A 17,149-nucleotide genomic window follows, 5' to 3' on the forward strand; every position below is an offset into this window, starting at 1 on the left:
TCGCGCAAACTATTCAGTTTAGAAAAAAATGATATTAGAAACCTCAATATCATTTTTGAAGACCTATCCATAGATACCCCACAAGTATGGGTTTGATGAAAAAAAAAATTTTGAGTTTCAGTTCGAAGTATGGGGAACCCCAAAAATTTAATGTTTTTTTTCTATTTTTGTGTGAAAATCTTAATGCGGTTCACAGAATACATCTACTTACCAAGTTTCAACAGTATAGTTCTTATAGTTTCGGAGAAAAGTGGCTGTGACATACGGACGGACAGACAGACGGACAGACGGACAGACAGACAGACAGACATGACGAATCTATAAGGGTTCCGTCTTTTGCCATTTGGCTACGGAACCCTAAAAAGGGCACATCAACGTTCTTAAAATGGATGGTATACAAATAAAATAGGCGGATCAGAAAACCTCTAAAAGCATTCTCGGCGCAAAAACTTGAAGATTTTAAGCTTACTCAAACTTGAAAGTTAGCAAATGACACCGCGGGGACAGAAATATTTCGCAATCTCTCCTTAGACCGAGATGGGATGCCCCAAAGTTTTTCCAAAGGAAGTTGGCCTGGAACGAGCAATGTTGGCGGCGCTTCATAGCTGAGACAAGACAATAGACGCCACGAGAATAGTGGAAATGTTATCTTTTGTGTTATTTCGGATCTCAGTTTTTCTATAAGAGTTTGTTTATTGAAAACGGCACATAAAACAACGGAGTTTGCAACGCTGTAAATTGCTCTGAACTTACTCCGGGAACAAGTCACTCTTGGGCATAATGACTTGAGTTATTCAGATATTAAGTTGGTGTAAAGTAGGTCAAGAAATTTACGACTTGGGGTTCCCTAATACCGCAGAAATTCACCAAATATTTCTTGCTAAATGTTTTGGTTGCTTTTTAATTGAAGGATTTTAATGACTAAGTATACATCATTTTTACTATTATTTAGTTACGTACTTGTTTATATATGTTAGTGTTTATATCCATCATAAGTTAAAACGAAAATTTCCCGGATAAAACAAAGATTGCCGCACGTCACCCAAGACTACTTGACCGCAGCAGTAATACTGCATCAATAAAGCTGCTGCAGTCGCAGTTATCATAACTCTGTTTTGGTGTAAGTCCTCTCAGATATATTAAGTTCAATAATTTTAACTACTTTCTCGTATTATATATTATTATTTCTATAAAATATTCGTGCTAATACCTTCATTTAATCTTCTTAATTTCAATTTCAAGAAGCGTCGTCTAGAAATAACTTTTACTATACCTACAGCTATTAGAGTGTGACGCCTGTCGAAACTATCTTAATAATAACTTTATAAAGTGAAGCCAAGTAAATCTGAACTTGACTAGCTGAAAATAAACTGCCCTTTACATCTATTTAAAACCATCAATATTGAGAAAATTACGTAATTGAAATAGTATTTTATGCAACCGTTGTTTAAGAGGGGTCAAAAAAGGCGAGTGGCGTGAGAAACAATTTGAGGCGAAGCCGAAAATTGTTAATAAAGACGCCACGAGTATTTTTTGACTCGGTTAAACAACGTTGCATACAATACTTTTTCTACGACCAAGCACTTACTTTGAAAAAAAAAATTGTAAAACAAATATTTTCATTCAACAAAAATAATACTTTAAACAAGTGGAATCATATAGGACATATATGTAGGTAAACAAACCAAAAGTATACAGCTAAGATACGCGACCCGGCCACCGCGCCCCGCGCCCCACGACCGGTTGGTCAGCGACACCTTCTTGTAACTCATGAGGCCTTGGTACTTGCTCTTAGTTAAATTACAATTTTGGACAGTCTTTTTCTCGATTTTGGCCACAGTAGCCTATGGAGACTAACAAGCAACGCTAAGCGGTGTTCGTAGTCTATGGATCTTGCTATATTACAGGTGTCACATGCGCGTTTCTGACTTCTGAAGCAATTTTATTGTTTCTACTAGTTAGTACTCATCTGTGAGAGGTGACAATTAAAATTAGGTTGGCAACAAGTATTTCATACAATATTTTTTAAGTGGTGATTACACGAAGTATCGTAAAAGTACCAAAAAGATACTGCGTGTATGCACAAATACTTTTTTGGGGAATAGCCTAAAGACTTGTCTTGACAACTATAAGATAGGGGTTTAAAGGTGTGTGCACGACCCTTTAAATGACAAATAAAAGTACGGGAGTAGAAAAAAGTTATTTCGTATTTATTATGTAGTCTTTTGTATTTTAAATGTACAAAGTCGTATTAAAAACTCTTTGATTGTAATGTTTGTAGTAAAACGGGGTGACTTTAGGAAATTTTGGGAATACTTTGATAGTTTTAAAACTGCCACTAAATTAGAATTATTCATTATTTTCCCGAACTGTTCGTGTAACAAGTTAGATTATTATACATACCTACTTGTTTACCTACTACTAAAAATTCCGAATAAAAATATGTTACGGCTGAAAAACTAAAATATCGAAGTCGCCCCTGCATTTCAAAGTCACCCCGGTTTACCGTATATAGCTGGTTTTGATACCACTAAAAAGTTTACATTAAAAAAACTCTGTCTTTTAGGTATTTATGGCCTGAACTCTGTACCATTGACCATAAAACAGTTTGCCCCATCTGGGTACTAAAAAAAAGCTAGATATTTGTGTGCCACATGAGCAGACTGAAAGAAACCACCACACCACACGCCTTTTTAGCCACTCGCAAAAAAAAATACAGCATTTGGGAAGTGTTAATGCATCAGCCATATATTTCAGGGCAAATTGGACCTTCAGATTTCCACTTGTTTCAGCCTCTTCAGAAGGGCTAAGGGCTCTTTATCATTTGTCACCATGCCTGTCACGTTTTAACAAGTATGTAAGTGCGCAAGTGATGCATGACATGACAGGTGTTAAAAACGCGAACATGATACCCCTACAGAATACTTTAGGTAGGTAGTGTTAAATAAACATCACAAGAGGACTGTCAAAACTCCTTGTCGCAGTTTTAGCAGAAGCCCCTAAATTACTACAGCAATGGAATAATGACACTACCTACAAAATAGCAACAAGTTGCCAAGCAAAATGGCACATAATTACATTAGAACTAAATGATAAAAAAATTATTATAATAAAAAAAAAATGTAAATACAATTAGATTCAAATTTCCCGAGCTAAATAAATTTACCTAAATTTACCATTTTGTATGGTGAACCCACCCCACTACAGTTGGCTACTCACTACTATCATAAACTATATTGTTCTTAGCTGTAAATCAAACCGCATAGAAAATTAAATATAAGTATACCTATACTTTTCCTTTGTTATATTACTAAATGATAAATAACTATGTTAAAAATTGTCTTGAATTACTCTTGAAAATAAAAACTTTTTCCGGCCTAATATTAAAAGCGCGACCTACCTAGACCATCAGTTTTTCATATTCTCTTGCCAAAAAGTATGATAGGAATTGCGGCAATCAGCAAATGGTGGTCCAGCCACAATACGTTCGCGTTGTAATCGCCACGTGTGGCATGTGGCGTGTTCGCGGAATGAAAATCAGCGAAGCACGGCGCACATCCTTCTCACCTCCGGGAGGGAAGCGACCAGCGATTGACTAGGTACTCACTAGCCTCACCTCGTTTAACAACAGCAAGTGACGTTCTACATATATATTTTTCTAGTATACAAATTGTTTTTTTTTTCATAGATATTTTCGTGAAAACATATATATATATATATATATATATATATATATATATATATATATATTAAAAATAGAAGAGGAAAAATGATCGGCCACCTGCTACGACACGACCACTTCATCAGAAACATCATAGAAGGGAAAATAAATGGAAGGAGAAGGAGGGGAAGACCAAGAAAAAGTTATATGAGCCAAGTGAAGGAGCATGTAGGGGCCGTGTCGTACCAGGACGCTAAAGGGCTGGCTTCGGATCGACCAAGGTGGAGACAAATACATCACGCTGCACCGACAAGAGCCCAGCTCTTAAATTGAATGAATGATGATGAGATATTTTCGTGAACAGTGATGTCGTTACCAGTGATCTGTCAAAAGTTTAAAAATTATACAGTAACTTGTAAAAATAATTAAATTTTTCAAATGTTTATTTGTATCGTAAATTGTGTAGAATAAAAGAATGTCCTCATAAGGTCGCGACCATCAGTCATGAGGATATGAAAAGGAAGAAGAAGAAGATTTGCTTCTCTTAGACCGGATAGTCAATAGTTAATTTGAGTGCGTATCCCATATAAAATGTGGATTAAAATTACCTTGTCAAAAATTTGTGAATGATTTACAAATTAGTGGTCGTTTAAGTATGAGGTATACTTGGTACATATGACATGTGGAATTGAGATAGGATTTTCTACGTTTCTTACCGGTTTCTTATGTTCATTATTTTCGATGGCCGCTTTACACTCGCGCCATAGAATCCACTCGGCGATGCTAAATTGGAAAAGCAACACCTGTGTCGGGCGTGTTTTTGAAACAACAGTTTCCGTTGATCTGGAAGGCTTTCATCATTTTTAAACGATTAGGTATATTAGGTTTTACTATATGAATACATTTTTAAATAAAGTTAAATGTTACCTACATTCATAGTCCCGCGTCGCAATGTGGACTGTTTTATGAGTTATGACTCGATTTTATAGTTTTAATATTGCCTTGCAGAAAATAAAAATAGATTATGATATAAAAGTCGGTTCGGATTTTTATAATTTATTAAAATTTAATGTAGAAATTTACTATAACTTACACAATTCCCTGTACACGTTCTCTTACATATTAAATTCAGCCCGACTTTATTCACTCGACGTCAAAGCGAGGTTGGAAATGGGCCCGGATATCTAGCTCAGGTCCGGTCCATGTGAACTGCTGTATAGCTAATGTCAATATAGCTTTGATATGAAACCACTGGTCAAAGATGGCCTGAGCAATTAGCAGATAGCTTTGGCCCGTATCCGATACACACAAGCTTGAACTGTTTCGTGTAACAGCTTATGAGAAAATATGTACACACTGGTTCCTCGGGTAGAAGTCCAATAGTGGCTGCTAGCTGCTACGTACGTCCACATGTACGTGTCGGACTACGTGTTGGCTTCGCCTCCCAAATGTCCGGAACACCATTGTTCCGTGATGGGAAAGACACAATTTAATTGACAATTCTTTAGTTGTTGTATTTTCACAATAATAATACATCTACTTTTATTATAGTTACAAAGACATCACCTGTGTGCGAAACGACGTCATTTTCACGTTATCCACACTAAGGCTAAGTTCACATGGCGGTAAATCTCCCCGTATAGCGTTTACGGGGTTTTATCGACTACCATAGTGACAGCAAAATTTGTATGGCAACTTTCAAAATCGTTTACACGGCCCTGGACCAGCGAGTTGACCATGCGATGGTTGACACGCTTCTACACGATGGCGACATTCAGCTGTGATCTATTTGTTTTCTTTGATGTGCCATTTGGTGATCCCATTGCCATCCCGCCGCGCCATAAGCCATCCGAGACCACTGCGCAGTATGATGGCCCATCGTGTAGAGGAGCTATCAAATGCGTTAGAATCACGGGCTTTGAAGACCTTGTATAAAAAAATTTGGCCAAGCCCGAGTCATAGCTCGTGGCATTTAGTATACCGCACGCATTTTTTGATACACTGAACATGACCATGCTCTTGGCCGGTTTTTTAGCTTCTACGTTTAATATTGTCTTCGGTTACCGCGATAGTTACTCATGAAATAAAACTATTAAAACGGATTATATCGCATATCTATATTGAATTTATACTACATCAAGATAGACAAAAGTAAATAAATTAAATATACGCTATATAATCCGTTTTAATAGTTTTATTCCTACGTTTAATTTACCGTGTCGTTAAGAGATTATTATGTGCATAGCCTGCATTATTCATCGCGGGTTACGACGGTAATTTGTATTTTGGGAAAGTATCCTATGAAACTCAGTGACACATTCATCCTCGATGTAATCATTTGCTAGAGTATGTGCGGAAAGAGAAGAGTCGTGAAATGCAGGGGAGCCCATACATTCTACGACTCTTCTCTTTCCGCACAGACCCTATACTCCTTACTAACTCTATGTGCTTTATTGTGAAAAAACAAAACACAACGACAGTGAAGAACGGAATTCTTAATATATTTTTTTACAAATAAACTCCAATAATAAATATGATTCTTACTGAGCACATTGAGATAGTCTTTTAGTTGGAAAGCCCGTTCGAAATTTGAACTTATTAGCATTTTAACAAGGTTGTATTTTGTAGATCTTTTTATCACTCATACTTACAGTAGGCTATTCAGAAAAAAATTAATATCCCACAAAAATAAGCAAGGAGAATTAAACTTTGTGTCAAGCACATAAGTCATAAATTGTAAATGCCAAAGTTGGAAGTAAGGATCTTTCTCGCTAAGACTACTTCCTTATATGAAATGACCTGTGTTAGCTAGTAACCTTAACCCTAAGCAACCAAAGATCAGGCTGCAGTTGAAAAACCCATCATCATCCTCGCGTTGTCCCGGCCATTTGCCACGGCTCATGGGAGCCTGGGGTCCGCTTGGCAACTAATCCCAGTAATTGGCATGGGCACTAGTTTTTACGAAAGCGACTGCCATCTGACCTTCCAACCCAGAGGGTAAACTAGGCCCGTATTGGGATTAGTCCGGTTTCCTCACGATGTTTTCCTTCACCGAAAAGCGACTGGTAAATATCAAATGATATTTCGTACATAAGTTCCGAAAAACTCATTGGTACGAGCCGGGGTTCGAACCCGCGACCTCCGGATTGAAAGTCGCACGCTCTTACCGCTAGGCCACCAGCGCTTTTTCAGTTGAAAAACTAATAAAGATAAAGTTAAGCTGATAATTTTCCCGCCGTCTCCATGACTGTTTTAGTTGGGTATTGACTGGTCAGCTGCCTGTTAGCTATAGTTTTCGCGAAAATCGCCAGGACAGAGGTGAAATTTTTTGTATGAAAACTCGCATCTTTAAATGCATTTTTTAGCGAAACCACTGCACTCTAAAATGAAGTCAAAATCAGTCCATCGGCTCAATTTTTTGCAAGCTTTCCAATGGTACCCGACACGATTCTTACAAATAAAAAATATTTTCAGCTGACCCCTTTCAACCCCCAAATTTTCCCCTAAAATAATAAGTAAGCGGTTTTGACTTATTAATAATGTTAGTGCTGGTAATTGCTATAACTGTTCCAAATTTTAGCTATCTACGTCAAACGGTTTCTGAGAAAAACACATTTAACTGATTTGCAAGACCGATGTGATCCCCTAAGTGTACCGCGAACAAAGTTTGTGCGGTACACTAAAAAGAATTATTATTTATTAATATTCCTTTATTCATTTAACATTATTTATTGGTTTATTTTTCGTCTTAAGTTAGGTTATTTGTAATATGAATATAAAAGTAAAATATAAAAACACTTACAAAACAATAAAAATACATATAAACACATTATAAAAAACCTAACCTAGGGTGCCGCCAGCAGCGGGGCAAGGCCCAAGCTACCGGTGGTCAGGGCTGCAGAGAGAGGAACCGGCGGACTATCCGCGCCGTGTCCAAGATCACCGCCTTCTGCATATGACCCTTGATTCAACCACCTAGCGAGAATCTCTCAAGATGTTGGTCGAGACTCTTCGCTATTAGACCGTTCACTGAAACGACTATCGGGACAATGATCGTCGAATCAACATCCCACATGGCGGTTATCTCGTAAGCCAAGTGTAGGTACTTACTGGACTTGTTCTTCTCGGCCATTAACATTATTTCTTTATTAATATAATTATTATAACTTTAAATAAATTAAAAATTTGCATGCCCTACAATTACAACGTTTTTGTCACATACCATGATGCACTTACAAATATCCTTCATAACCGTGTGTATAACGAGTTAGCGGTAAGCTTTCATCAATGGCAAAGCTTTGCAAACGTCCTGAAATGAGACCAGATGAATGGCTCCGTAATAAGAAGTGGAGACCTGTGCGTGTCTTTCATTCTTTTCATGAAGCATTAATGACGTAAAGAATCTTAATTTATATTCTTTTAGTGGTAGTCCATGAGTTAACTTTAGCTGATAACTTAGTGTTGCCAGTGTTGCTAAATTCGTTTGAACTAGATAGGCCCATAAATTAATCAATTTTTAGTACTAAAGTCGGTTATAAGTTCATGCACATACTCGTATCTTTAGAAAATTATACTTTCACATTTTTTTGAACAGTGGCATAATATAAAAAAGTCACTTTGCGCTTTTTGATCAAAAATACCTATGCATGATGATAAAGTTATAAAAAAATACGTATTTTAACGAAAATAGACTTAATCTCGTACATGCACATTTTGATGAGTGAAAATCGTAAATGCTTATAAATAAATATGTTCATTATTACGTAGGTAGTTGTAAAACATTTTGCTGTATCTGACTTTTAAGTTTGGTTAAACAGCATGACATTGACAGATCCCTTTCGGCCGCGTATCAAATCAAGCGCCTTCGCAACTCAACCGCTTCATTTCAATGAAGAATGGATCTCGGATTTAAATTCTGCCTGAACATTTTAATGTTTAAATTAATTTTATGATTGGTAAACCACTTGAATATTACAAAGTCAACAAAATATAACGATTATATAGTATATTAATATTTGCACAGTCACAGCTTAAATACATTCCATTCCTCAGTTGAACAGCACAAATGAAACTTCTGACCGAGTATAGCGCAAGCTAGGTATGCAAACCTTCGGGAATCCAAGTTCGGAATTCTAGATGTGCAAATTTTTAAACATGAATTAGTGTATTAGGTATTTTATGCTTATATCTTTTATATTATAATCTTATAAAACTCCCTGGGTTTTATTGACTATCCGTGATAGACCGTAAATCATAGAAAAGTACGACCATCAGTCAGACGTAGTGAGGGGTTTCTGTTGCAACTTTGAGGCTACGTTTCCACCAGACCTGTGCGAGGATGCGTAGTGAGGGATGTGTGTTGTTACTCGTATAGTGGGATTATTCGTATTTGCATTATTTGACACATTATGACTGACGTATATAGAGATGTAACTAACCCAAATCGATTGTCACAGCAAGCGATTACGATTGGATGGCACCTAGACTGAGGTATCGAATTGTGACGTTTAATGATTTTTTTGAATGAATGAATGACGTTTAACAAAATTTACCTAGATTTAATAATGTTTAAAAATGTGACGTGTAAAATGTATATTTTATGAATAAAACATTGAATTGAATTGAATTGTTGCGACCTAAAATGAAAAATTTATATCGATTTACTTAGACAACTACAGATTTATAACGGTGGTGTCTGGCCAACCCTAAATTTACAAAAAAAAAGTCGTAGAACGTAAACATTCGCAGTGCATCCTAATTGTCTTCCTTTGTAATTTCGATGTGCAAGACATTTTACGTTGTATTGCTGTTGTGAGTGACATGTGTCAAATAATGCAAATACGAGTCCACAAAGTTAAGAACCAATAGAATCACTTCATTTGTTTTTCTCGCTCAGCGTGCAGGGATTCTCAGGATTCTGAACGCCATTCGTTTCTCGGTAGAGTTACAGGTGACGTTTATGCAAAAGTTCTCTATTTTTAACTTTGCTTAAACAAATGACTCAAGTAAATGAATTCAGTCGTTTTAAGCAAAGTTAAATATTAAATCAACATAGTTTTAATGGCAATGTTATGTCGTAATGTGAGTACTAAAGTACTCCCTTAGTTTACATACTGTTAGGTAGGTACTTGATTTAAATGTTGATAAATAATACTTCCTACTTAATTAAACATATTTACCATCCACTCACGTTATAAACTATTCAATACACGCAGTCGTGCAATCAGTTTGAAACCCGCAACTTATTTAGGCAACATGGCGGCTCGATGTGGCCATAAGTGTAATAAATCTAAGTGTGAAGCCGAAACCGGCCGGAGCCTAAATTAGAGGGTAACGCGAGGGTTGGCTGTGTTCGCACTTTCAAACCTTGGGGCCCGATTCGGATTTTGAAATAGATATCTATAAGGTATCTTTTAGACATCACCAAGATACGATAACGATATTTTTAGGATCTAACCTGAGAAATTTGACATTTCCGCGATTCTGGAGATACTCTTGAACGATTTCCACAAGATATGACTTAGAGATCCAATTCACATCTAATATATATCTAGCTCTATCTAACGTAAAAGTGACATTGGTTGTCCGAATTGAGCTGCAAAAGAGAACTAGTTGAAATCTAAACTATAACGTATCTAGAATGGATCTAGTACGTGTCGTCTCTTGTAGATATCTTGCAGTTCGAATACGGCAGTATGTTTCTGAACGAGCTATTTCCATTTCCGGGGCCTAATGTTCGATGTGAGGCCGGTCGCACACCAATAATATCCCTCCGGTACCATCGGTCCACTTTCCCAATCTGTCTACTTTACCAAACGGTCTACTTTGCCGATCTGTCTAATTGCTTTTCTCAATCCGTCTAATTACCTATCGGTCCACTTTCCCGATCCGTCTAATTACCGATCGGTCCACTTTCTTCATTGGTCTACTTGACCAAATGGTCCACTTCCCCGATCCGTCTAATTACCGAATACCGATCGGTCCGCTTCCTTCATTGGTCTACTTGACCAAATGGTCCACTTTCCCGATTTGTCCACTGTGTCAGTTTATTTGTAGAATGTAGAATTTATAACCACCAATATACAAATCCACGCGTACGAAGTCGCGGGCAACAGCTAGTTAATAAATAAAAACAAATTAATTAATAAACAATTTTTAATCTAACAAAATATTTAAAGCAATCAATCTGTTAGCACAGAATCCAATGTGAACTGTGTCATCAGCAAAACAGACTTCATTATGTCAATAATGTCTTCTATGTGACCCACATTGAAGTCCGTCCAGTTGTAATCCGCTGAGGCTACTTCGTCCCAATTTTGGTTAAAACGCTGATGGTAAGCACAAGCTCGTGTTTTCGGAGAAATATACAATTTATATTTACAGATCAGCCTTGCTTTAAGTAGCATTGGTATTTCTTGTGGAACGAGCGGGCACCCACCAAAAATACAAACATTTTCATTTTCAGGGGTCCTTACTAGCCTACGGTTCATTTCTACTCTTTGTCAACCTTCTCCTGAATTCCTGAAATTGCGGTTAATATATACTCGTTGATGGCTGGCTTTTTACAATGACAATATATATGACAATATACAATATTAATCATAAATATTTATAGACAGTGGAGTTGTCAATTAATCTAATATTAAAACGGTTTTCTTGTTGACTGACTGATACTAATTTGATGTTTATTTAATGTATTAAAAAGTTTTAATATTGCCTAAAGGTTCTAACACATCAGTCAACACCACACACAATGACATTAAATACAAGGACGCCCAAATCCAAACAAAAATGTTAAAAAACCTGGGCCCAAATGACATTCCTACATTATTATTATTGATGCTAATAACGCTCTCTTCTTATCTTAGAAAAAAAACAACGGGTTGCACTCAGGGAGTGCGGGCAGAAGTGAAAACTCGATCACTATTGCAAAATGTGCAGCACTATGTATAATTGAGGTTAACGCCATCTAGCGTTATTTCGTCGCATTACTTGAAACCCCTAAGCACATCACTTTTATTACTCGAGTTATATTAATACCAGTTAGATCGAATCTCACTAAATGGCATTTAAATCAATAAAGAAAAACTCAATGACATTGAAGTGGATATGAGCGCTATAGGCATTTAGCCGGCGGCGGCGCGCCGGTCAAAATTGGTCGGCGGCGGCGGCGAATCGGCGGCGTGGCCTTGAAACACCTTCGATTAATGAAAAAAGAATTCAAACCAAAATTTTACCGAAAAAACATGTTTTTGCTGTAAGGAAGTTATAAAATAAATGCATTTTTTATTTTCAAGGATAATTTATTAAATAATGGTATGAAAAAAATTGATATCGTATAAACTGTGGATAAGCGGTATCGCGTGGCATCAGAGGCGGTCTTAATCTTGGCGAGGCTCTGACCGGAAGATCTTAGCGAGGCCCTTATCTTTTGTGCTAAGTTAAAAATTGCGGATTGACTGTATCAGGGAAACGTCTTGTCGAGAGTCCAAAGAAAATCGAGCTCCGTCATTAACCAATATCGACCCAACAAAACCGATTTATGTCAAAAAGTGAGGCCCAACGCCGAGCTCCATATAACACCGAATGCGAGGCCAGAGGATGAGCTGCAGGTAAGCATACAGCTAAGAATCGAACGCCAAGTGTAAAAGCTTGGCTGACGGCCGAACGTCTGGAGCGCCGATTGCGGCGCGCTTCTGTGCGAGGCCGAGCTGCAAGACAGCAGAGCGAGGGTGCAGGCCGATAAAGACTGAAGCCATACTGTTAAAGATCTGGAGCTTTCCTGCGGGCGCATTCGTGCGACGCCAAAGGCCGAGCTGCAATGGAGCTAAGATCGGATAAGGACCAATTGCTCAAGCGTTTTAAAATAGGCCGAAAGTTGAGCTCCAAACAGGGCCAAAAACTTGCAGGTTCAGATAGCGGCTTAATTCCATGCGAGCGATGCAAGGCGATAGATTGAGCTGCGAGAGAGCAAAGCTTGAAATTTGAATAGTGGCCAAGTTTAATTGAGACCCGATTCCGACGCCCTTCCGTGCGAAGCCAACGGCCGGACATTTGGACGTGGAAACGCTTAATATCTCAAAATTAACCCCATTTTATACCTTTTAAAGACGTTTAACCATGCTTGCAATGGTTAAATTCGCGGTAAGTGACGGATGGTTAGCTGGCAAAATTAGTAATGCATTGGATCGGTAATCCAAAGATGTGGGTTCGAGTCTCACGTTAGCCAGAGTTGATCACAGTTAATTTTTTCATTGTGATTGACATATGTCTAGTGTATATATAGTTATATACAATCTATAAATTGTAATGTGGAACGTTTCACAATAAAATTAGTATGTTTATTACAAGCATATTGATGTTAAAATTGATATTAAATAATTTCGTTTCCCCAAGACTAGTAGCGCGGTTACTAGACAGATAAGTTTGCATTTGCCTTCGATATTTTTGAATTATATGTGCCTAAAATACCTTTTGAATGCCTATAAACTATTCGAAGTGGCGCCGTTAATGATCTAAACTCGATTAAAAATATATTATCTGATTCTGAAAGTAGCAGTAACTACCAAGGTCACGCCGATGCCACGCCGATAGCGCAGCGTCGGCGGCGGCGGCGCGAAAATTTTGTCGGCGGCGGCGGCGCGCCGGCGCGGCGCTCATATCTACATTGAAGTAACAGTTTTTCGACCAGGTCACGTGACCGTTTTACGTCTTACGGTCACGTGACACCTGTTACGAGTTTAACATTTTTTCCCCATCACAAAAAGTGCACAGCGCCGCTAAAGAAGTTTTCACTTCAAAAATCGTTCATACCATAACCAACTTAGCGTTTAAAGCACTAAGTATCAGAATTGCAAACGGAACTGCGACACACTAAAAACTCTTTATCTCTTTTCGTTCTGGTGGTTATCTGCAATAACCACCTTTTAACGACCTATTATCTAGTAACAGAGTCATCTATGGTCAAAGTATCCTATTACGTGGTCAACAAGAAAGCCTAAGTTGGACAAAGATGTCATTCGCAGTTCGCTCGACGGCTGTTTGTGGAACTAAATTTTTATTCGAAAACCGCCGTTTACGGAAATGTGAAAGTGTGATTTTGCTGGTAAGTAAAAAATTATAAATAATCGTTTTTTTGCTGTGTTTTGTGATACGTATTATGAAATATACTTATTCACTTATTTTAAGTGAAAAATATTTACATTTAGATTTATAACTTTTGGTAGAAGTGGACTTATTCAAAGTGGTTAACAGCGATAACCACCGTGGCACAATTGTTTTTTGTTACTCGACTTTTTTTTGTAAAAAATAGTTTCACATGTAATAAAAAGTGTTAAATATTCAGGTTTTAAAAGGTACCTTTAGGTAAAAGCTAACTTATTCAAGGTGGTTAACAGCGATGACCACCGTGACACAAATATTTAGGTAATAAAAAAGGTTTAGGTAATAATATACTTCAAAACGATCATAAATATAATAATTATTTCTGTTTTAGATAATGTATAGAAAAAGATTGACCCATCGAGAAATCGAAAACGCTTTAATATATGAAGATATACAACAGCCAAACCTGTCCGCACTGTGTGGAGCTGCAAAATATGCAAAGTACCACTTTGCTACCGTAAAGAGGGAAATGGGTGCTTTAATTCACATCACGGTCTTATGTATTAATTAATTTTGTTTTGTATATAATACAATATTTTTGCAAATAAAACTGTGTACTTGTTTCACGGTGGTTACACCTACTAACCACCCTATAAAACACCCCCTTCAAACAGAAAATGAAAAAAAGTCATGGATATTCATATAATTAGCCCAAAGCAATAAATAAATGCAAAAAATAAGTTTTTATTATAATAAACAAAAATCTGTGACACAAAGAGTTATCCCAATAACTTATATGTTCAAATGACTTAGGTACGTCAAAGTGAATAGCGAAAGAATATAGAACGAATGGAGTTGCTATCAATATAATATAAAGTTTAATATTAAATAATAAAGCGCTGGTGGCCTAGCGGTAAGAGCGTGCGACTTGCAATCCGGAGGTCGCGGGTTCGAACCCCGGCTCGTACCAATGAGTTTTTCGGAACTTATGTACGAAATATCATTTGATATTTTCCAGTCGCTTTTCGGTGAAGGAAAACATCGTGAGGAAACCGGACTAATCCCAATACGGGCCTAGTTTACCCTCTGGGTTGGAAGGTCAGATGGCAGTCGCTTTCGTAAAAACTAGTGCCTATGCCAATTCCTGGGATTAGTTGCAAAGCGGTGACCCCAGGCTCCAATGACTGAAATGTAATGATATGATATATTTTTGGAATCTGCTCAGAAAGCCCTTTCGATTAATACCACACACGATAGGTTTCAAAACATTTTTTTTTAATTCCATACAAAAAAAGATGACGTCATAACTCATCTCGTTTTTTTTTTATTTGTTGGTGCTTCGGGTCAAATTGTTTCAAATGTCCTAAAGATCAATCGTACCGATTTTCATACCTTTAACATCATTTGCAGCATTTTACTGAATTTCTCGGTGTACCGCCAGCGCTTATAGCGCCAGCCGCAAGAGGCAGAACTAAAATTGAACTTTATGAATGTGTACGAAGGTCTATCTTTCTCTGTGGTCTTGAACTTGATATCAAGTCGTGGGCGTATGGAGCACGGAAAGCACCGACTTTATATCAAGTCAATGGCGGCGAAAAGGTTAAGAATAAACATTTCTTAGATAAAAACTGTTTTTAATCGGCTAATATGAAAAAAATAACACAATTAGAAGTACCTTATATACTTTGAACAAAATTATTTGTAAGTAATTGAAAAATAGTAAGCACAAAACACTTCTTCACTTAAACTAAAGTCATTGTACCTCCGTTTCGTCAAAACTAAAAACGTTCGTCAAATAGTAAACTTACTTCGTCCTCCGATAAATTATTACATTAACTGTAATCTTAATGTCTACGTTTCCTTTTCTTAATGCGTAATTTAAAATGAACGCCCAATGATATTTTAGTCCAGATAACTTTCTTTAAGAAATTTATACTGCTTATCTGCCTGTTTTCAAGTTTTTGTAAGAGTTTTGATAGTTTGCGATCAAATGCTATATCGCTTTTTTGCCTATTTTTAGGTAACTTATTAAATAGGCTGTAATTAATTTTGCTTGACACATGTCTTGCTTCTTTCATCAGCTTGTGTAGGAAGTAGTAAAAATTGGGTCTTTTGGGTATGTAGGCATTGATTCTCCTATGCCAACCCTCTAATGGGTTAGTAGTACGATGATTTTCATAAGAACAGCTTAACTTTTCGGCAAATTGTTCAGGATCCCACTGATTTCGGAAATATTGAAAAAAATTTAGGATTTCTGTTGTCCTTGGAGCGGAGTCAACAATACTAGACCAAGCTTCCTTCATTTCCTGTGGCGGAAGAAGTGGTAGGAGAGCACACATCCTTGTTATATTTCTGCCTTCTTTGGTCGCTTTCGTTTTTAACGTTTTATCGTTACGCCAAAACGCCGCATTAAAATGATGGAAACAGCCATGCACCTCGACTTCTGGGAATATATTTTTGACGGCATTAATCTGTGCTTGTTCGTAATCACATTTATATGTTGTGATATTTACACCGAGTAAGTCTCGAATGAGCTGAAAAAATCTAGTATAGGTGTTTTCTGTTTTATTTGGCAACAGACCGTATATGACTGGGACCACGTTGGTACTTGTTTTCGTCGAATTTAGGTCTATGTGCAGTGAGTAAAGTTGGGCAAACGGTTTAGGTACACACCTAAATGTTCCGTCGCCAAAATACGTTGTTGATATTGTTGCTCGTGCTCTTATTAACTTTTTAGCTACAGTATTTGCAAATATCAATATTTTTTCTTCATCACCATCTGCACATACTAGAAAATTTTTGTAAGTTGGAGGAACCTCGACCTCTTCCAATCTATTAAAGACCAGTTTATTGGCGGACAGGTATTTCTTTCGCGCTCTGTATAGTACATTTTTGACCGTAGAAAATGTCGGAGTCTCGCTTAAATAATTTCCGCCTTTCTCTTTTAATTTTTCGATATTTTTTTCGTATATAGGTTGGATCGGGCCAAAATCCTTACAAACTTCTTCTTTGCACTTGGCTAACGCTATCAACATCTCATTTTTTACAATATCCCTCGAACATGAATGCCTTCGTTTTTTCAATATTGTTGTTTTAGTAATATCAATAGTTACAGTAGCCGAGCATTCTCTTCGATTACTGCAACGCCATAAGGTGGACCCATTTTGGTTGGTTTTACTGCAAGTATACCTATACCCATCGTCTATTACAATTTCATGCCCATTTGGCTGTTTTAAGAAACGCATTTTAAAATTATTCCAGAAAGCAATAATCGAATCACCACCAATATAACAAAATATAATAGCAATTGACAGTGACATTGAAGCATAAAATACTCGTACTACAATCTAATCATTTTTTAAGAGGCCAGTACTTATATCCTTA

General features: G+C 37.1%; 1 protein-coding gene across 1 annotated transcript; it reads right to left on the minus strand.

Moving 5' to 3' along the window:
- Nucleotides 1-15,609: 15,609 nt before the first annotated feature.
- Nucleotides 15,610-16,800, minus strand: LOC134652722 (uncharacterized). Its single transcript, XM_063507884.1, has one exon. The coding sequence runs from the start codon at nt 16,798-16,800 to the stop codon at nt 15,610-15,612; it is 1,191 nt and encodes a 396-aa protein (XP_063363954.1).
- Nucleotides 16,801-17,149: the final 349 nt, after the last annotated feature.

Source organism: Cydia amplana, chromosome 12, assembly GCF_948474715.1.
Source record: "Cydia amplana chromosome 12, ilCydAmpl1.1, whole genome shotgun sequence".
NCBI lineage: Eukaryota > Metazoa > Arthropoda > Insecta > Lepidoptera > Tortricidae > Cydia > Cydia amplana.